Here is a 24,449-nt window from a genome sequence, read left to right as displayed (position 1 = left end):
GTTTTAAAGATAACCATCGCCATTTTCACGAAATATTTTTTTTCGTCACTGTCAACAAACATGGTGGCCGAAATTGACAGACGTTTTTGACATATTTTCTATGCGTCCTTTAACCCAAAACATAGATTAAAAGGTTTTTTTTCTCAGATTTCTCACGGATTTTTTTGTCTGCGTCTAATACCCCCTATTGTCTTATACCCAGTCATTTAGGGTATTAGTTATCAAGTTATGAGAAATGGGAGTTGCTTAATATGTGCATATTGTCTTTGGCAACATATGTACTTGCATTTGAATTTTTTGAACTGTTTATTGAGTTATGGCTTAGGCTTTAGAAGTTGCATGCTGCCGTTAACAATGCCAAAGATGATGACAACGACACCAAGGCTATGGCAATATCTGAACTTTTTTCTCCAAAAAGAGATGAGCTAATAATTCCATCCCTAGCCCACAATGTTAATTCAGTAATACCTGTTTTGATCTTTTGATCTAATATCAGCCGTGACATCGATTACGGGCCTTTAGACTGTATTCGCTTTTATTGTTTTATTTGCTATTTAAATGAAATGATATTGTAGGAAACAATACTGAAATGTTCATGATGATATGATGATATCTCTAAAATTGCGTAAATAATGACTATACATTGCGTATTTCGCTAAATTTAACATCATATGAATGAAAGTAATTTTTTTTTAAATTTAATGACCTGCATAATTAAAGAACTAATAGTCTATGAAGCATGTTATCTTATTTCTTATTTCGAGTGCTTATGCGCAAACTTGATCAAACATAACTAAAGAAAGATCTTATGATTCATTTCAGAATTTAAAACAATCAAGCATTTGAAATAGACACTTTGAAAAGTATTCAGCCCAAACTAGCAAGGATGAATGCCATTGCTGCTATGAGTTAGATAATTGTAAAAATTCTTCAAAACATGATGCATTAACGTCAACCATTAAAAAAAATGTTTGAAATTAAAGCCCACTTGATTGTGGCATTGGCGTTATCAACATTTCATTATTTATGGTATTTTCCATCAATTATTATTTTGTTTGTCAAACTTAGATGTCCACAAAGGCCCATAATTGCATGTCGCAACTCATAATCATCTTGGAAACAACACATCATGCAACAATTATATGGGTGAACTACGCCGTTCAAAACACGTACCCAACTGATCACCACCGCTTTTATTCAACGATAGATTACAGACACGATGGAGAATCAAGATGTACTTCTCACGAATATAATGGAGCAAGGGCATTGAAATATGAAAAAAAAAAGTGTATTGTAAAGGTACTCTTTAATCATCTTAATATGCTGTGCACAGAATGTGCATTTAAACTTTTAAATTGGTCTCTTTTTTGTATCTTTGAATTTTGTCATTTAAAGCTGCACTCTCACAAACTGATTTTTGACCTTTTTTTGTCTCAGAATTAGCTCATTTTGGCATCAGCGCCTTCAATTCAGTCATATAAGACCACTCACAATAGAACAATTTGTTGGTAAACTGCCGAACATTTGATATTTCTTTAGGCATAAGTAAAGCTTTTAGCCATAAAACATCACTTTTCAAACATAAATATGAAAAACTGCAATGTGCTCTTTTAGCAGTTATACATCACTGGTTTCCTGACTTTTCCGCAAAATTGGCCCATTCAAAGACAAAAAATTAAAAAAAGTTGTCAAAACAAACAATCAATCTGTGAGAGTGCAGCTTTAATGTCCTGAAAGCTGAAATGTCCTTGATTGTTTGTCTGTTCATGAATGGTACTTCTTCAATTTGTCAATATCCAGACTTCTTTCTCGTCCTCATCAACAAAAGAGATATCGACTGAAAGGTTTAATTAACACACATACGAAATGTAGAGCATATATGCTCCATTATATTTGTGAATACTACGGCTTGATTCTCCATTGTAACAGACGTTTCATAGATGATATAGGCCGATTGTTCCGAACTTTGTTAAAGTTAACAACATGATTTATGGCATCATTGTTAACTTTTAAAGGAAAAATATTTAATGATGCGCTCATTACTAAAATACAACATGTAAAGCATAAACAGTTGTCTTAAATCAGAGTCTGATTTTTTTAAATCTGGTTCGGAAGATCACATGTGTGATAATGAAACTTCATAAGTTTAAGTCAAGATTTAATAGTTTACAACAACGACGTTAACATTTGTAACAACCACGTTGACAACATTGCTAAATTTCACAAAGATCTGAACAATCAGCCTTTTCATTTTCATTGCCTTACAGAAGATGAAAATCCTCAAAAAATATCTGGTTACACTATACTAAATGTTTGGTTACACCGTACTAAATTTTACCAACACATACACAAGGTTACTGAAATATATATTTGCCATAAGAGTGACAGACAGAAAATGAGAGCAAATATAAATTATGTCTGCAGATCAAAGAAAAAACTTTTTTTTTACAATAAACATAGCAACAACATCTGATGGCTCTATGCAATGGGGTAGTGTCTTTTTCTATGTTATTTAAAAATGTACAATATTTTCGTAAAAGGTTGAAGACAATAATAACAACAACATCATGATGAAGTTGATGATGATGATGAATGATAATAAATTAAATCAAAATGGTTACAGTGATCATTAAGGATAATAACAATAATGATGAACGGGAACATGAAGATATGGCTGCTGATGATGATGGAGATGGTGATGATAGCATTGATGTTGTTGATGATGATGATGATGATGATAATAACAATGATGACGACGATAATGCCTATAATGGTGGTGATGATGATGATGATGATAATGGTGATGGTGAAGATGACGAAGTCGACAATTACGAAGACGACAATTACGAAGATGACGACTATGATGATGATGATGATGATGATGATGATGATGATGATAATGATGGTGATGATGATGATGATGATGATGATGATGATGATTTTGATGATAATGATGATGATTATGTTGATGATGATAATGATGATAATGATGTTGATGTTAATGTTGATGATGATGATGATGATGATGATGATGATGATGATGATGATGATGATGATGATGATGATGATGATGGTGATGATGATGATGATAATAGTGATGGTGAAGATTACAATGATTACCACCACCCACCAGACATATACCTGCTATTGAGACTGGAGGCTAAACTGCACCCCTGGGTTTTCTCCACGGCTGAGCGCCAGCGTAGACGCTTATCTGACCCACCTTTGGCCTCCCTGCAAAACAGAATCAAATTAATCAGAGAGAATAAAAAATATGGCAGTTATCAAAATTATCTGCAGTTTACACAGCAGGGCTTGTTAAAATTTTCAAGCCAGGTAACCAGGCTCCAATATCACAAAATTACTTAGGTAAAATCTCAATCAGACTCCAATATCACATAACTACTTAAGTCAAACCTCAATCACGCTCCAATATCACAAAATTACTTAGGTAAAATCTCAATCAGACTCCAATATCACATAACTACTTAAGTCAAATCTCAATCACGCTCCAATATCACAAAATTACTTAGGTAAAATCTCAATCAGACTCCAATATCACATAACTACTCAAGTCAAATCTCAATCACGCTACAATATCACAAAATTACTTAGGTAAAATCTCAATCAGACTCCAAAATCACATAACTACTTAAGTCAAATCTCTCAGCTCCAATATCACAAAATTACTTAGGTAAAATCTCAATCAGACTCCAATATCACATAACTACTTAAGTCAAATCTCAATCACGCTCCAATATCACAAAATTACTTAGGTAAAATCTCAATCAGACTCCAATATCACATAACCACTTAAGTCAAATCTCAATCAGGATCCAATATCACACAACTACTTAAGTCAAATCACAATCAGGATCCCCAATATCACAGAACTACTTAAGTTAAGTCTCAATCATGCTTCAATATCATAGAACTACTTAAGTCAAAGCTCAACCAGGCTCCAATATCACAAAACTGCTTACGTCAAATCCCAATCAGGATCCAATATCACACAACTACTTAAGTCAAATCTCAATCAGGCTCCAATATCACATAACTACTTAAGTCAAATCTCAATCAGGCTCCAATATCACACAACTACTTAAGTAAAATCTCAATCAGGCTCCAATATCACACAACTACTTAAGTCAAATCTCAATCAGGCTCCAATATCACAGAACTACTTAAGTCAAATCTCAATCAGGCTCCAATATCACATAACTACTTAAGTAAAATCTCAATCAGGCTCCAATATCACAGAACTACTTAAGTCAAATCTCAATCAGGCTCCAATATCACACAACTACTTAAGTCAAATCTCAATCACGCTCCAATATCACACAACTACTTAAGTCAAATCTCAATCAGGCTCCAATATCACAAAACTGCTTACGTCAAATCCCAATCAGGATCCAATATCACACAACTACTTAAGTAAAATCTCAATCAGGCTCCAATATCACACAACTACTTAAGTCAAATCTCAATCAGGCTCAAATATCACATAACTAATTAAGTCAAATCTCAATCACTGTTTATTTTACCATATAACATTAAAATTAAGATACTAAAAATAGTATATGTTTAAATACACATTGAAAATTTTGATACAATCCTTTGATCAATATTTCAAAGGAAACTTATTTTAGAGCCAAAAATTCAATTAATAAATTGTTAAAAACTAACTGAACTTGATTACAACTTTTGGCTGTGGAATATCTTTGGAATATTGACAAAAGTTTATAATCCACATATTCAATGACAGAGAGTAACATTTTGAAAGGTACAAAAAGCTGAAGCATCAAAGAGCTAAATATTTCTAGAATATTTGCAGAGCTTTCGATACAACTCCAAAATGAACACATAAATTAACGGAATATCCTAAAATGTGAATTGAGCTGCATGAACACAAGTTTGTTTTGGCTTCACTAAACACACTCAAGTCAAAATTTATGTTCCTGTTTTAGATAAAACTGTTGGAAAATGCTACAGGTCTACATGTTTCTTTACTTGAAGTTTATAATATACTACTGATACCAAAAAAAATGTTTTGAAGTTAAAAAAAATCAATGTTGGAGTGCCAGTTAATCAGTTTAGTGTTTAAGCTCATCAATTTAATATCTTAGCAACGGCCAACTTTCCATTTTATATCTTAGCAACGGCCAACTTTCCATTTAATATCTTAGCAGCGGCCAACTTTCCATTTAATATCTTAGCAGCGGCCAACTTTCCATTTAATATCTAAGCAACAGCCAACTTTCCATTTAATATCTTAGCAACGGCCAACTTTCCATTTAATATCTTAGCAATGGCCAACTTTCCATTTAATATCTTAGCAACAGCCAACTTTCCATTTAATATCTTAGCAATGGCCAATATTCCGTTTAATATCTTATTCTATGAAGAGCCAAATTTCAATTAATATCCAAGCAACCACAAAATTTCCATTTAATATCAAAGCAACTGCCCAATTTCCATTTAATATCTAAGCAAGCAAAATTTCCATTTAATATCTAAGCAAACAAATTTCCATTTGATATCTAAACAAGCAAAATTTTCATTTAATATCTAAGCATTAGCAAAATTTCCATTTAATAATTGACGCAAAGGACAACTTTCCATTAATATCGAAGCAATGGCCAAATTTCCATTTAATATCTAAGCAACTGCCCTATTTTCATTTAATATTTAAGTAATGGTGAAATTTCCATTTCATATCTAAGCAACAGCCAAATTTCCATTAAATATGTAAGCAGTCACAAAACTTCCACTTGATATCTAAGCATTGTTACCGCCAAATTTCCATTTAATACCTAAGCAGCTGCCAAATTTCCACTAAATATCGAAGCAGCTGCCAAATTTCCACTAAATATCGAAGCAGCTGCCAAATTTCAATTTAATGCCTAAGCAACGGCCAAATTTCCATTTTATATGTAAGCAATGGCCAAATTTCCATTTAAAATGTAAGCGACAGCCAAATTTCTATAAAATATTTAAGCAACAGCCAAATTTCCAATTTATATGTAAGCAATGGCCAAATTTCCATTTAAAAGGTAAGCAACAGCCAAATTTCTATAAAATATTAAGCAACGGCCAAATTTCCATTAAGTCACTAATCTGGTATATTTAGCGAGTTATTTAAGTGAAGCTCATCCACGCCCACTGGCTCAAATAAAGGAATTCATGGGATATTTCTAACTGAACACTATAAGAAAGGAAAAAGCTATTTTTTCTTCTGAGTAATAAGCAAGGATCCGCTCAGGCAAAAAAACAAAAAAAACATACTAAGTTTAGATGGTTACTGTGACTTTGACATCCTCTTGCTATTGTGATCACTTAATTTTGCCAAATAATTTTAGAATTTGACAATGAATGAGAAAGATATGGACCAGACAAAATTGGGCAGACTGACAGACGTGATGGTGCGAGTCACACATTATGAATTGGGGTTATGATGGAGTTATGTGTCAGTCAATTGTAACCACAGCGCCCCCAGGTCCGGGGAATAGCGGGGACTTTGACTTTCGGTCCAGCCAAGCCCGGGTAAAATCCCTGTTCTTTGGGGACGAACTGATGGTAAAATCCCCGCCAAATGCCCCCGCACCCTAGGTTAGGCCCATTCCCTGCTATATTTGGCGCGAAGACAAAACCACCTCATTCACCCGGCACTGTGGAGATACCGTGAAGGTAAAAAAACAGCACATTTCCGGCTATACCCCCGGATCTGGGGGGGGGGGGGCATGGTTACAATTGACTGGTGCATAAATACCTGATAATTTTACTAAAAATACCTTTAGCAGGTGAGTGTTCCAATCATAAATCGTTCCCTGAAGCATTCACTTTTTAAATTGGCAATCAGATATCAGTAATACAACTACAATACTTAGGTTAAAATCATACCTGCAAGAATACAAAAAATGCCTAGAGTCTAAGCAATTCCCAGTTCCTTCAAACTGTCAAAATTTGCGCAGTTCAAGGCCTTATCTAATGTGCACTTATAAGATATGATGATAATAGAGTGAAAGTAAACCATGTCATTTTCAAAAATTTCCCCCAAAATGATAAACTGACGACCCCCTACTGAGACCTCAAGCTGGGACGATAACACATCACTTATACTTGATAAGCAACACCGAAATAGAGACTTAAATTTGCCTTAAATTCATATGACAAAAATATATATCGTCTTGTCCCATTTCAATGAACTGATCCGGTCCTGTTACATCACATTAAGACGGAAACTATGGTAATTAAAGTATGCATTTTCAAGATTCATCTCACAAACACAGTCAACAACACAAGATTCATGAACAAGCGTTGACCAAGGAAAGATAACTGTGAAGTGCTCATGAACAAACACTGGAAAAAATTGGCAAATTCATGAAGAAAGTTCCTTGAAGTTTCTACTCAAAAATATATCTGTCAATTTCATAAACAAGCTTCTACTCAGGAAAATATCTCAGTAAAGTTCATAAACAAGATTTCACTGATGACAATATCTCAGCCAAGTTCATGAACAAGATTACACTCAAGAAAATATTACAGTCAAGTTCATGAACAAGCTTCTTCTCAAGAAAATATACCAGTTAAGATTATAAACAAGCTTCTACTCACAAAAATACCTTAGGCCAGAATATGATAAAGCTTCTACTCAGGAAAATTTCTCAGGCCAGTTTATGAACAATCTTCTACCCAAGAAAATACCACAGACCAACTTATGAACAGCCCTCCACTCATGAAAATACCTCAGACCAACCTATGAACAGCCCTCCACTCATGAAAATACCTCAGACCAACCTATGAACAGCCCTCCACTCATGAAAATACCTCAGACCAACCTATGAACAGCCCTCCACTCATGAAAATACCTCAGACCAACCTATGAACAGCCCTCCACTCATGAAAATACCTCAGACCAACTTATGAACAGCCCTCCACTCATGAAAATACCTCAGACCAACTTATGAACAGCCCTCCACTCATGAAAATACCTCAGACCAACCTATGAACAGCCCTCCACTCATGAAAATACCTCAGACCAACCTATGAACAGCCCTCCACTCATGAAAATACCACAGACCAACCTATGAACAGCCCTCCACTCATGAAAATACCACAGACCAACCTATGAACAGCCCTCCACTCATGAAAATACCACAGACCAACCTATGAACAGCCCTCCACTCATGAAAATACCACAGACCAACCTATGAACAGCGCTCCACTCATGAAAATACCTCAGACCAACCTATGAACAGCCCTCCACTCATGAAAATACCTCAGACCAACCTATGAACAGCCCTCCACTCATGAAAATACCACAGACCAACCTATGAACAGCCCTCCACTCATGAAAATACCTCAGACCAACCTATGAACAGCCCTCCACTCATGAAAATACCACAGACCAACCTATGAACAGCCCTCCACTCATGAAAATACCTCAGACCAACCTATGAACAGCCCTCCACTCAAGAAAATACCTCAGACCAACCTATGAACAGCCCTCCACTCATGAAAATACCTCAGACCAACCTATGAACAGCCCTCCACTCAAGAAAATACCTCAGACCAACTTATGAACAGCCCTCCACTTATGAAAATACCCCAGACCAACTTATGAACAGCCCTCCACTCATGAAAATACCTCAGACCAACTTATGAACAGCCCTCCACTCATGAAAATACCTCAGACCAACTTATGAACAGCCCTCCACTCATGAAAATACCCCAGACCAACTTATGAACAGCCCTCCACTCATGAAAATACCACAGACCAACTTATGAACAGCCCTCCACTCATGAAAATACCTCAGACCAACTTATGAACAGCCCTCCACTCATGAAAATACCACAGACCAACTTATGAACAGCCCACCACTCAAGAAAATACCACAGACCAACTTATGAACAGCCCCCCACTCATGAAAATACCTCAGGCCAATTTATGAAGAGGCTTCTACTCAGGAAAATAATTCAGTCATGTCCTTGAACGAGTTTCCACTCAGACAAATATATCAGGCAATCTATAGTATCATGAAAAGTATTTTAAAGTATTCCTTTATGACAACTGTGAAATGTTGTAGATGACAATTTCCGCTTTTTATATTGTACATTAACAGTGTACCAGTTTTCATCCCATACAAATGAAATATGATCATGCAGACATGTTAATACTATAACGTTGACCAGTAAGCTCTTTATGGGACAGACTGTCAGGACAATTTATCTCCAACCCATTGTAGGGGTCAAATGCAGCACATTTTACTTGTCAAAATGAAGCCCGTTAGACAGGCTCGCAAACAGGATAATAACTGCTCTAAGCAGCTTTGAAATGCAACTTGTCAATTTATCAAAGACAAATGCAAGAAGCAAGGTCACAGTCAAAACACTGGCTAACTTTTGCATACTAATAATTACATTGCTATAGTTTTTTCTATATTTCGTTTTGCATAAATCTGTTGATATTATGACATCATTGTTTGTTTCATTCAATGCTGCACTCTGATTGGACAAGAACGATGTCATGTGAACAGTAGGGAACAATAACTCGCCGTTTCTTTTCACCAGCGTTAAATATTCATAACAGATTTCACAACAGAAGTTTAGCTGATATACTTTATACCCTAGATTTTAAGACAATTAAAAAGGACACAGAAAAAATTCAATATAAAGCTTGATTGTAATTTTTAGTTTAAACATATTTCATTTAACATATATATCAAACATCAGACTGCAACATCAGAGTACGAAATTCAGATTGGAATCCACTAGCCCATTCGGGCTAGGAAATTTTACTAGCCCGAACCCAATTTCACTAGCCCAAACTTAAACACTATAAAGTATCACACGTTCGGAATAATTTTTGGAAGTTTGAATACGATTCTGCAATGATTCTGATCATCCAATCAAGCACGTTCATACAGTTTCAATAAATGTTCCCCAATCTGAACAATGCGTCAATAATAAATTATAGTCATAACGTATAATAGTATAGTCATCAAAAGGTTAGTAACTAAAGTTTCCAAAAAGGTAATAAAAAGAGAGAAATATTTTCTGAACATATCGTTTATTTAAAGGAATGAATTATGCATGTACTTTAAGTTCTGTTATCCAATGCATCCTTGTCAAATCCGTTATCCACCAGCATTGTGCAATGACATTTTTCAGTTTTCAACTTTCAGTTTCACTTTCAAGTTTCGGAAGTTACAACAAAATGTTCCAATGTTTATATTGCCAATATTCCTATAATTGTTCTTTAAAATAAATGACAATTCAAAGTTGTAAAATAGAACCTTACTGCACTGTACACTGACAACGAGTTAACTTTGTCAAACAGTTCTCCTTTCACTTTGATTAAATTTGTCAGGAAGTAAACAGGCACCTGTTTCCTACGCATTTAACTTTTGTAGAATGATTATTTCCTGTCCGCATTAAAGACTTATAATATCTTTCTTTTTTAATTTAGCTAATAAATAAAATATATTTAAAGGAAATAAATAAAATATCTAAGTTCATATTGCTATTTAAGCATTGTTGATTTTAATAGCCATCGTAGTTGTCGAAAACTGCCGACATTATCCGTTCATTTACATAATGGGCGGAGTTATTGACGTCATCGAGTTTGACTGCTGCTAACAGACACAGACACTGGATAGAAACTGATCGATAATTACTTATCACTTCGGGCGTTAATTAATTTTGACATGTGTTTATGATGATGCGTTACGTGTTGTTTTTTTAAATCATTATGGATAAAACGGTAGACCGGTCGGGCTAGTTTCTGTGGGAAATCAGTAGCCCCAGCTGAAATTTGGTAGCCTCGGGCTATCGTGCTACCGTGAATTTCGAACACTGCAACATTATATGTTATACTAATATAAACATCAGTGTTTTTTCCAATTTTAAGGGAACGGAGCAGGGCACTATTTTAGGGGGAAAATAGCGCTGTTTTGGCAAAGAGGGGTAAAAATAATAACATGATCATATAATGCACAACTTGAATCCAAACCTTTTATTTAAAAACCTATGGACACATTCATGACTGGAACTATATTGCTACATTCACTTAATGTTTAAAGGTCAATTTTATGCTCCTCATTTTTTTTTTTTAAATTGGGATTGAAAACCTCACTGTATATGATGTATACTAATGGCCAAAAGTCTTGTCCGGTCTACAAAAACTACATTATCCAAAAGCCTTGTCCGGTCTACAAAAACTACAATATCTGTTTTGTTTTATATCGCACACTTATAAATTTGGTATCGATGGAAAGAGGACACTAATATGCATTCATTTAAAAAAGAATTTTGGAATTTGAGCCAGTACTGCCGGTACAGTAATGTGTTGAAAATTGGCATTGAGGATTTGCAAGGCACAAATAAAACCCATACCGGACACAACTTTTGGCCATGAGTATATTAAAAAGGATTGAATGAAGCTTCTCTTCAAAACAATACTAATATTTTTGTGAACTTGGGCACATTTTTTTTGCAAAGATGCTCCCTTAATTTCCTTAAGTGTATTCTGCAAACAGACCCCATGTAAGTACAAAATACAAACATATTAATGGCATTAAAAAAAATCTTATTCCCTCATAAATTCAAGCCAATTTTTCAGCTCAAAACACAGAAAAATAAAATGAAAATTAAGCCTTTCGTTAAATTATTCATCAAGGTAATGAAACTATAATGTCTTCCAAATAAAAGAATTAGCAAATAAAATTGCAAAGTCATGACAAATATAACTGAGTGTGTTAATAAATTAAACTAAACTTGAGAAAGCAAAAAAGATGCTTCTTTAGAAATCTTACCCATAGACACAGTAGGTGTAGAAATCGGATTATACACCAACTTTTCAAAAGTGAGAAAGACATATATATTCACACAAACCTAAACTTAAGATTTTACAAAGAACAAAACATTTAATATTCGTATTTTAAACTTACTTGTCCTTGTTTCCTTTTTGCCGCTTAAATATGTTCCCGGCTGAAAATATACGGTTTGATAAGCATAAAAATAAGGATTTTTTTATTTTTATTGTGTTATCAGTCATGCAAAAAAAACATGTTAGTTTACCTGTACTTTTATCATTGGAAACATGTAAGCCCACTTCTGTTTGTTTGCTCAGCATTCAAATTTGAGATACTTTTTAAAAAACAACATGCTGAATATAATTATAACTATCACACAAGACTTTTACAATTTGTTTACATCTTTCTGTCAATCTGTTTTAATACACGTTAGGCTGATTTTTCAGAATTTTGTTAAAGTGATAACTGACATAGTAATGATGACTTTTAAACTTAAAAATGTGATGATTTGCTTACATATTTGAATATAAGCAAGAACAGCCACAGCAGTTGATTTAAATCTTGATAGAAATACAGAGATGTAACCACTTGAAAGTTAACAATTTCGTTAACAGTTTTGATCAGCCCACTATTATCATGTCAATTCAAACAGACCAGTTTGATAGATTATTATTGATTATTATTGATTGTTAAATGTAAAAAAAAAACATATCAGTTTTACGCAGTCAGTTTTTATACCCTAACTAAATTTAATTTATACCCTAATTAAATTTAATAAATTAATATTATGTCTTAAATACATTTTTCTATGCAGGGGAGGTAACTCACCTTCTGAGCCAGCTGGCAAGTCATCTTCATCTATAGTAGTCTCCCTTGCCTCACTGTCCATTTTCACTGTCCTGAAACAATTTTAAAAATTAGCAATGTTTTATCCACATATAATAAAGCATTGTCTTTAAAATGTACATTTCATTACAGTAAAAATGTCTGAAACAGAAACCAACATAATTATCATATAAGGGTTTTAAGCAATGTTTTATGTAGGACAGTGTATTTCAAAAAGGGACATGTTTTGCCAATGGAGAAAAGGGCACATTGTTTTGGGGGCTGTGAAGAATTTAGAAATTGTAAATTTGACATGACATATGTTAGGTATTGTGTTTGATTGAAGCTAACCCAGTTTATGTTTCATCTGCCAAATATATTAAAATTGTATGAATTCGTAATCACAGTTTGTTTTTATAAAAAGAAGAAATATTTAAATACCGTAAGCATTTAATTCTATAAAGACAAAAGGGTACACATGCTGGTCTTAATAAGGGCTGAAGGGTGCTTCCAAAAAATGGACAGGGTGCAGCGCACTTCCATAACTCTTAAACTAACCCCTTCATTGATAAAACCTCTACAAAATAGCCTATTTTTGGACAAATTCAGTTAGTCACTGGCTAAAAAGAAGTCTTGCCAGTGCAGGGTTCAAATCCCGGGACCCCTGCTTGCATGTAAGGTGCTTGCTCTTCAGTCTATAAGCTTACTGGCCCGGCTAACTCACATTCTTTCTGGCCTGTATAAGATACCAACATTACATGATGACTGTCCACATGCTTAAATTAAAGTGGCACTCTTATATTCAAAATCAATACTTACACATGTATAACAAACACACATTTTAAGTCATATACCTTCAACTACTTACTTAAAACGCATTTATGGAAAATATTAATTTCTGATAACAAGATTGTAGCCGTGCATTTAATCCCTGAAAACACAAAAATATTAAATGATAGGTGAGTGCTAAAAGATTTACTGTAATCTACTTATGATCATCTCATAGGGTAGAAATACCCTGTTTTTGCACCTTTCTTTCAAATAAAACTTGATATCCTTCATAAAAAACACTGATATCGACATTTATTCATCCTTTTTGGTATATAAAATTTAAAACAATTGTATTAATTGTGATAAATCTTATTTGGGAGTAAGAGTGCATCTTTAATGATTTAGCATCTCATCATCTTCGTATTCGTATAAGGATTTCGTATTCAACGAAATGTCATTTATTTAGTGTAATAGATCATTTTGTCTATTAAAGCCATTTATCAAACCACATTGTCTTCAATCACTTTCTTCCGATTTTTTAATTTATTTTGCATAATTATGCATTTAAGCTTGAGAATGACTCAACATTGCTGAGTCACTGCCGGCCAATTTCCAGTGATATGTGAAGTGTCATGCACTTCATCTTTTCTTCAATATTTTCCTTCTTATAGATGTATGGTGAAATTAACTACAGTTCCGTGTAATAAATAATAGATCAGACAGCAGATGTCCACCTGCAAAGGGTTCTGTCAAATATTACTCAAATAATGGTGAAAACGGTCATGTTGTGTAGGTGTCCACCTCTCACAAAGAGGTTGTGGGTTCAATTCCCCACCTGGGAAACTTTCTTATGGCCTCTTAATATAGACATCAATACTGGTTCCTATCAAGGACCGGACTTGTGGGTGATTCTGTAAGCTATCAGCTTCCATCATATTTGGATGCGGACCCCAGATTTTATGTTAGAGGGGACGGGGCGTTACTTAGGGAGCATAACATTGTGACTTGCATTCTTCCCTGTCCTACATAATTTATTTGGTTTAAAATGTTGGCAGGGGGGGGCATGGGGGTAATCCTCCAAGAATATTTCAACAATTTCTAGTCAAAATAGGGTGCATTTTGGGTGGATTACATTCTTTTTCTCCTATATTGAAATCGAAAGTAAGCTTCAGTATATTTTTGTTTATGCTAAATTCAAAAAAAAACAAAACAGGACTTGCATACCCTTCAGGAGACTAAATTTTTGTACACAAAAAATAATCTTATCCATTCATATAAATTTGAAATTTTATGCCATCAAAACTTAACAACAAAATTTATGAAGTTTCAGGAGGCAAACATAACTCCCGATTTTGCAGTAAAACCCAGCTTTTAATATCTTATCAAGAATATGACAAAATTCAGAGGGTTTTATAACATATAGCTGTTTAAACAAACTGGATTGTTGAGTCTCAGCCTAAACCCACATTACATTTCAGGGTTCAATTTCACTATGTAAATACATGTGTATGTACTAAATTGTACTTTCACTTAAAAGAACTGAAAGAATTTTTATAACTAGAATAGAATCTATTATGTATTTTGATTATCTAGAGACCAACTCCAGACATAAAGAAAAAACTCTGCCAAAAAAAATTGAAAGCCATCTTTATATAGCTTATTCTTTTTCAATTTCTCAAATAGAGCTGCTTAAGTTTGTTTTACAAATTTGTTGAGAAGTTACCATGCATCTAGGTAACTTGGGATATATCAGTTGAAATTTCAAAACAAAGCGTACACAGATTGGCTAAACATTTCATATACATCCTGAGAAACGAGAAACACTAAAGATACCATTAGAACCTAACACAGACCACATTATAGAAATTACTTTTAAGCTTGAAACTTATGTTACACTTATTTGATTTGATTTACCCCCATGGGCAGATACACCCTTCTGGGCAAATTAGTGCATATAAACGCAAACACCCACAGGGTAAATTTACACTCCTGGGCAAATTTTTCCCAAGTATCAGGAGTCGGGGTAAATTTACCCCCAAGGTTATAAGGTTATTGCATCGATGTCATGTCAATTGATTCAAATTACCCCTGTGTGAATTTCATGGCAAGTCAAATGGTTCATGTTACCTTAGCAAGTATTTCATGTTATTTGAATTAATTCAATTTACCCCCCGCCCGATAACCCTCTGGTATTTCATGTCATGTCAATTGAATAATTTACTCCTGCGGGTATTTCATGTTATGTCTATTGATTTAAATTACTCCTGCGGGTATTTCTTGTTATGTCGATTGATTTAATTTACTCCTGCGGGTATTTCATGTTATATCAATTGATTCAATTTACTCCTGGGGGCATTTCTCATGTTATGTCGACTGATTCAATTTACTCCTGCGGGTATTTCTCATGTTATGTAGATTGATTCAATTAACTCCTGCGGGTAAATAATGTTATGTCAACTGATTCAATTTACTCCTGCAGGCATTTCATGTTATGTCAACTGATTCAATTTACTCCTGCAGGCATTTCATGTTATGTCAACTGATTCAATTTACTCCTGCAGGCATTTCATGTTATGTCAACTGATTCAATTTACTCCTGCAGGCATTTCATGTTATGTCAACTGATTCAATTTACTCCTGCAGGCATTTCATGTTATGTCAACTGATTCAATTAACTCCTGCAGGCATTTCATGTTATGTCAACTGATTCAATTTACTCCTGCGGGCACTTCATGTTATGTCAACTGATTCAATTTACTCCTGCAGGCATTTCATGTTATGTCAACTGATTCAATTTACTCCTGCAGGCATTTCATGTTATGTCAATTGATTCAATTTACTCCCGTGGGTATTTCATGTTATGTCAACTGATTCAATTTACTCCTGCAGGCATTTCATGTTATGTCAACTGATTCAATTTACTCCTGCGGGCATTTCATGTTATGTCAACTGATTCAATTTACTCCTGCAGGCATTTCATGTTATGTCAGTTGATTCAATTTACTCCTGCGGGCATTTCATGTTATGTCAATTGATTCAATTTACTCCTGCAGGCATTTCATGTTATGTCAATTGATTCAATTTACTCCTGCGGGCATTTCATGTTATGTCAACTGATTCAATTTACTCCTGCAGGCATTTCATGTTATGTCAACTGATTCAATTTACTCCTGCAGGCATTTCATGTTATGTCAATTGATTCAATTTACTCCTGCAGGCATTTATGTCAATTGATTCAATTCACTCCTACGAGCATTTCATGTCATGTCAATTCATTCAATTTACCCCCCCCCCCCCCCGAGGGTCAATTGATTCAATTTACTCCTGCAGGCATTTCATTTTATGTCAATTCATTCAATTTACCCCCCCCCACCTGAGGGTATTTCATATAAGTGAGGGTTTTACAGTATATAATTGACAAATTAAACCAAATAAAGCAACTTCAAGGAAATAATTAATACAAAAACCTTATTTGTTCTTTCAAACTTTTTTTGAAATGTCTGGCAGACTGTTTCTACATTTTAAATACCATGTTTATGTCTGATATACCGATTTTGTTTTCAAGTTTGGCTATAATATATATTATGTTCTTTCTTTGAGAATCACATGCTATTAAATGGAGTGGTTAACTTTTAAATACATTTAATTGAAAGTTATCAAACTACTCTTTAAGCTGATTCTTCAAAAGATATCATCTGACAACACATTCTTGATTTTTTTTTTATTTGGATGAAACAAACATACAGTTTAACTGCTTTTTGACAGTATAATTATTTTTTATTGAAACCACAGATATCTTTATTATTTTCCTGAAATAAATGCAATATAATATCACTTAGTAAACAAGATCGGTATTACGTAAATACAGATATCAATATCCTACATTGGTAATATGAGATTCATCTTTCAATAATGTCTGTTTTTTTCAACATAAACTATTCTCAATTGCCATATGAAGGCGTCAAAAATATACCCCAGGGGCATTAATTTTGCCCAAGTGGGACTATATTCGCTATATTTGGGGTAAAAATTGGTGATCCGCCCCCATGAACAATTTGCCTAATTTTAGTTTGAAATGGTGCATTAAATTGGTGTAATTTCTGTACTATTTTGACATGAAATATACACCTTTTTTCTTTCTTTTCTTTTCTTTGGGGGGGGGGGGGGGGTGCTTAGTACCCCCCCCACCCCGTCTTGAATACTCTACTGGTAACTATAACATTAGACATGAAGTTTCTCATTTCTGACACTAACAAAATGACTTTCACAACAATCTTAATGCTTAAGATAATACTCAATGAATATAAACACCCATTTTTCAGAAAGTTGTTTGACCTAACATAAAACTATAGACCGCAAAGTCATAAACAATGATACACTAACTAAGCCTAATTATTCATCTGAATATCTTAAAGTTACTGTATATTTTATTTCGAATATAGTAAAGAAATTACTCACATAGTAAGGATACTGTAAAAAAAAGGATTAAATATTCCAGGTCAAATGAAATTATATGAAGGTCGATATCATCTCATTTTCACTTAAGCAGATCTGATGTGCAGACGAAAAAACATTTGGAACATTTCAGCATAATTCCGATACATATCGAAATTCATATATCCATAAACAACTGCTAACAAAACTAGGAGAATAATCAACTCATAAACACCATCAAAACTCCCACGAAAATGAAAATTTGGAGCATCAACTAGACAAGGTCTCAAATCCTTTTAATCTTTATAACACATGAAGACGTGTATGTGACTCCACCTAAAATGATCCACCCACTAACAAATAACCCTTCTGCCCACTTCAGTCAGCAAATATCTCTCAAGCAGATAGTAACATTGTAAAAGTTGTCATATTTTGAAATATTTCACCACATAATTAACTGTCAAATAAATTTAATCTGTTTAATCCATTATCTACATAATAAAAAAATCAATTTAAATCCGGCTTTGAGCAGAATTTTTCTTTGATTTTTTTATTAATGTTTCAAGGATGTATACTATAAATAGTATGAGATTTTAAAGCTGCACCATCACAGATTGACCGTTTTCACAACAATTTTTTTTTGGTCTTCTGTGAGGAATGAGCCAATTTTGCATAAATGTCTATAGAAACCAGGGGCCATATTAATAAAACTTCTTATTAGTCATGTTCTATCTTAAGTCAATTTCTTAAATTTATCATTGACAAACTAAAAGAAATGAATACTGATAAGTGTTTTTAACATTAAAGTATGTTTTTATCAATAAGGTCAAAGAAAATATGTAATTTTTATTTTTTTAATTTTTTATTTCAAAAGTCTAAAGAGATACAAAAGATAGGAAAGTGACTTAAGATAGGAAAGTGACTTAAGATAGGAAAGTGACTTAAGATAGGAAAGTGACTTAAGATAGGAAAGTGACTTAAGATAGGAAAGTGACTTAAGTTAGGAAAGTGACTTAAGATAGGAAAGTGACTTAAGTTAGGAAAGTGACTTAAGATAGGAAAGTGACTTAAGATAGGAAAGTGACTTAAGATAGGAAAGTGACTTAAGTTAGGAAAGTGACTTAAGATAGGAAAGTGACTTAAGTTAGGAAAGTGACTTAAGTTAGGAAAGTGACTTAAGTTAGGAAAGTGACTTAAGATAGGAAAGTGACTTATTAGTTAGGAAATGACTTAGGGAGTTGTATGAATACCGCCCCAGTGATAAAAGAGAGCTGACAATAGATCAGATCGCAGTTTTTAATATTGTTCGTTTAAATTTTTTCGTTTTATGGCTTAAAGTGTTACTAACGTTTGAAGAAAAATGAGTTTTTCAGCTGTGAGTTTCCCAAACAATTGAGAGTTATTGTTTAGGACTGAATTGAAGGCATTTTAATGCAAAAACAGCTGATTCTGAGACAAAAAAATAAAGAAAAGTCAGATTAATTGTCAATCTGTGAGAGTGCAGCTTTAAACGAAAATTAATAATAATGTTATGCAATATGATATTGAAACGTTTGAGAAGTTAGATTAAACACAGCATGGTACAATGCAGTTCATTAAATTTCTGTAAGCTTAGAATATAGTTTAAGATACGTCATAACCACAATGACAGCGCATGTAAAATTTTGTCAAAGCATGTAAATTGAACATGACAAACCGTTTATGTACTTTTATGATTAGTAATACAGTTTCATTTGAACTGACATGTTTATTATAGTCATATCAACAGATTCATAAATTTTCCAAAGTTTTACAACATTAGGCTATGCAAAACTAATTTTCTGTTTATCTGCATCCAGTGTTTTTGCTCAACCCAAAATGAGGCCAAAATAGGCCCTATTCAAGACTCCAAAAATACTGTCGTTTTTTTTTCTCCAAAAAGTAGTAGCAAAAATCACAGTTCCAAATATCATCAGTATTATAATTATATTACATGTATATATAATTTCCCCCCGTACAGCATAAAAGTCACAGTTTATTAATAAGCAAAGATAAAAGCCCCATTCTCATCAATGTTTTAAATATCCATATTTTAAAACTAGGGGCCCTGTTTCAATAAAAATCGTAAGGCTTATGATCATAAATTTCCAGGTCTAACCCTGTTTTTGATGTTAACAATGCTTCAATAAAAATATTGTAAGAACGTTTATCTTATAGATTCTGTCCATGATTTATATCGGTGTCCCCAAGCACTCTAAAGCAGCAGAAAGTTCATGACAAAGATATCCTGACTTGTTCACAATTTACTGTCTCAATTAAAGCTGCACTCTCACAGATTGAATGTTTTAACAATTTTTTAATTTTTGTCTTCTAACGAGCAAATTTTTGCGAAAATGCATGGAAACCAGTTATATATGACTGCTGACAAAAATTAGATCACAGAATTTTATATTTAAGTTCAAAAAATGATATTTTATGCATATTTCTTAAACTGTTAGTAATGGTTTAACCCATAATATTCGAACAGAAATATGAAACTCTGCGATCTGATCTTATGTCAGCAATCTTTTATCATTGGTTTACAGATATTAATGCAAAAATGCTCATTCCAAGACAAAAAATAAAAAAGTTGTAAAAACCGTATATCTGTGAGAGTGAAACTTCCCTGGCCCGATTCAGAGGAAGATGAGTAAAACACTGGCGTCATCTTACACGTCAGTTTTGTGCATTCTAGCTATCTTCAGTAATTTATAAACTTGTACCTGTTTAGTTCATATTGCCGAGTAGCTTTACTGAGCAACTGCAGTTTTTTTCCCGGTTGATAAGTAGGTTTTGAACCTAACGCTCTAAACATAAAATTAAATTGGTATGGCCTATACTTTGGTACGACCTTATTTGGTAAAGCCTTATTTTTAACATTGTGAATGCTTTTGGACCAAATTACAATAGAATCTTCAAACAGCAATGGGCAAAAGGTTTTAAAATGGACAGTCTATGCATTTAGTGGTCAACATTTTATTTTGTCAAATGAAAAGGCAGTCGTTCTGAAGTTTCCCAATTATTGTTTATCTCATTTAATCAGCAATTTGTTGTTATTGGTTTAAATCAGATGGAGCGGAAGATATAAACAGTGGCTTGCCTAGTAAGCGGGTAGTTTACACAATAAAATATAGACCACTTAAAAGGTTAAAAATTGTTAGTATGTACTTACACAAAAAAAAATGATTATGCAACTGTGTTGCATCAAAACATTTATTTTTGAATGTGCATTAACAGTGATCCAACTAGGCCATTACAGCAGGGTGGGGCACCTCGCCACCCTTTTCCAACACCCTGCTGCCTAATTTTACTACACCCTGCTGTGCCTTTTTGTTTGACAGAATCAACTTTCAGAAATAATAAGAATAGAATAAATATATATAATTTTGACACTAGAGTAAAGATAAAAACTCAGGTATTCATAACAAACTATTAGTATTGAAAGTCATTACAACATATACACAATAAGAATTGAACATTGACCCTTGCAAGTGCCCCTTTAAGGCTCATTAAATGTGCATCAAAAGTGCTCTTTCTGAACCAACATCCTGCTCTTTTCAAATCCTGACCGCAGCAGTGACATTCTTACCAACTTTAACCATTACCTACTGTCCGCCCAAGATAACATGAAATGGGCGGAGAAAAGTTGGTTTATAATGCTTGATAATAGGGTGAGTGTGACAAAAAATAAATCAGTAGCCAATTGCATAAAATCTCCATTAAAGTTGTCCAGGATTTTTTTTGGCTAGTTTGAAAATGTAAAATGTTTGATTGGTTGATAGTTATTATTAGATAATTATTGACCAATCAATAAACATTCTGGCTAACTTTGACCATACCAAAAAATTAACCATTTTAATTCAAATTGCTGCAGAAGTATTGGCTAACTGACCAAACCAAAGAATTAACATTTCAATTCAAATTGCTGCAGAAGTATTGGCTAACTGACCAAACCAAAGAATTAACCATTTCAATTCAAATTGCTGCAGAGGTATTGGCTAACTTTGACCTTACCAAAGAATTAACCATTTCAATTCAAATGACTGCAGAGGTATTGGCTAACGTTGACCAGACCAAAGAATTAACCATTTCAATTCAAATTGCTGCAAAAGTATTGGCTAACTGACCAAACCAAAGAATTAACCATTTCAATTCAAATTGCTGCAGAGGTATTGGCTAACTTTGACCTTACCAAAGAATTAACCATTTCAATTCAAGTGACTGCAGAGGTATTGGCTAACGTTGACCAGACCAAAGAATTAACCATTTCAATTCAAATGACTGCAGAGGTATTAAATACGGCTTACTGACCAAACCAAAGAATTAACCATTTCAATTCAAATTGCTGCAGAGGTATTGGCTAACTTTGACCAGACCAAAGAATTAACCATTTCAATTCAAATGACTGCAGAGGTATTGGCTAACGTTGTCCAGACCAAAAAAATAACCATTTCAATTCAAATGACTGCAGAGGTATTGGCTAACGTTGACCAGACCAAAGAATTAACCATTTCAATTCAAATGGCTGAGAAAGTTTTGGCTAACTTTGACCAAACCAAAGAATTAACCATTTCAATTCAAATGGCTGCAGAGGTATTGGCTAACTTTGACCAGACCAAAGAATTAACCATTTCAATTCAAATGGCTGCAGAGGTATTGGCTAACTTTGACCAGACCAAAGAATTAACCATTTCAATTCAAATGACTGCAGAGGTATTGGCCAACTTTGACCAGACCAATGAATTAACCATTTCAATTCAAATGGCTGCAGAGGTATTGGCTAACTTTGACCAGACCAAAGAATTAACCATTTCAATTCAAATTGCTGCAGAGGTATTGGCTAACTTTGACCAGACCAAAGAATTAACCATTTCAATTCAAATGGCTGCAGAGGTATTGGCTAACTTTGACCAGACCAAAGAATTAACCATTTCAATTCAAATGGCTGCAGAGGTATTGGCTAACTTTGACCAGACCAAAGAATTAACCATTTCAATTCAAATGACTGCAGAGGTATTGGCTAACGTTGACCAGACCAAAGAATTAACCATTTCAATTCAAATGACTGCAGAGGTATTGGCTAACGTTGACCAGACCAATGAATTAACCATTTCAATTCAAATGACTGCAGAGGTATTGGCTAATGTTGACCAGACCAATGAATTAACCATTTCAATTCAAATGACTGCAGAGGTATTGGCTAACATTGACCAGACCAAAGAATCAACCATTTCAATTCAAATGGCTAAGAAAGTTTTGGCTAACTTTGACCAAACCAAAGAATTAACCATTTCAATTCAAATGGCTGCAGAAGTATTGGCTAACTTTGACCAGACCAAAGAATTAACCATTTCAATTCAAATGGCTGCAGAGGTATTTTGTTATTTTCCGCCTCTCACTCATCTGACAAATGTTTATAAACACCAAATTATCTCCGGCAGACTGTTGAGTAGAGCATCATAAAAATCCAGCATAGTTTAAGCTATTACAATAATGAACAAGCAGTAAAAAAATAACATGACTTACATTTTCAACTGTCCAAAAATGTTACTCTAAGTGCATGATGTATCAACATCTTATCAAATGCACAAAACACTTTAACAACACACAAGTTTACATTATAAAAGGCGTCTTTTCAATCTCTGGCGTACATTATATGTCAGGCGATGTTTCATACAAATTTGTCATCTGTTTTTGATTCAAAAACAGTTTTTGTTCATGAATTTATATCTGAATGTACTCAACTCTCTCTATTTGTGTTTATTCAACCATTTCACGAAAAGGCGACTTAACATTAGTTTGCATAATTCAGTCTACCAAGCTTGTGAAAATACTCAAGTTATTAAAATATCGAAGACAAACTAAAATATGACCTTATTTGAAAACTGAAGTCAATTTGTCTCACTTGTGGACTATACCATTTTTAGACAGAAAACTACTATTAACCCTTTGCATGCTGGGAAAATTGTCGTCTGCTCAAAAATGTCGTCTGGTTTATTCTAAATTTCTTTCAATTTACTTAAATTTTTGGGGATATATTGACTGAGTGGGAAACAGCTTGGAACCTGACCAGACGCCGAGTTACTCGGCGTCTGGTCTGGTTCCAAGCTGTTTGCAAAGCCTTTAAAATCGCCATCAGCAGCCTAAGGGTTAAGTGACATCTGAAATAAATATACTTACCGTAACACTGATGACATTTAACTGCATTTGTAAAATATAAACTTAAGTTTAAGCCTGAATTATGGAAGGGTTGTTCCCTGTCTGTTTTGTTGCATTCTTCTCACTAGTGGATTTAGAGGGGGCGCCCCGGCCCACACCCTCTCTAAAATATTCCAATTTTACTTTTTAATTTAATATGGGAGAAAAAAGAGATAAAAAATGCTCAAAATGCACCTTTTTTGACTACAAATTGTTACAATGGTCTTATGGTTTATGCCATATATTTTCTGTTTTTAGGGAGGGGCACATGTCAAAAAGTCGCGCCCCTAAGTTACACCCCCTCTAACGTCAATTCCTGGAACTGTCAATTTTTCTTTTGTTTCGACTTACACTAATAATATGACAATAGACACATACAATCATACTTCA

General features: G+C 33.9%; 1 protein-coding gene across 1 annotated transcript in view; it reads right to left on the bottom strand.

The window, feature by feature from the left end:
• Positions 1-24,449, bottom strand: part of LOC128241322 (uncharacterized) — a 62,906-nt gene that overhangs the window by 33,523 nt on the left and 4,934 nt on the right. Inside the window, exons 3-5 of the mRNA XM_052958253.1 lie at positions 12,642-12,712; positions 11,949-11,988; positions 3,142-3,234 (exon numbers count right to left, since the gene is read on the bottom strand). Of these exons, the coding sequence (XP_052814213.1) occupies positions 3,142-3,234; positions 11,949-11,988; positions 12,642-12,712 (204 nt within the window). The remainder of the gene's footprint in view (positions 1-3,141; positions 3,235-11,948; positions 11,989-12,641; positions 12,713-24,449) is intronic.

Source organism: Mya arenaria, chromosome 7 (assembly GCF_026914265.1).
Source record: "Mya arenaria isolate MELC-2E11 chromosome 7, ASM2691426v1".
Lineage (NCBI taxonomy): Eukaryota > Metazoa > Mollusca > Bivalvia > Myida > Myidae > Mya > Mya arenaria.
The sequence above is the reverse complement of the archived record's forward strand: the minus strand, read 5'-3'. Positions and strand labels throughout refer to the sequence as shown.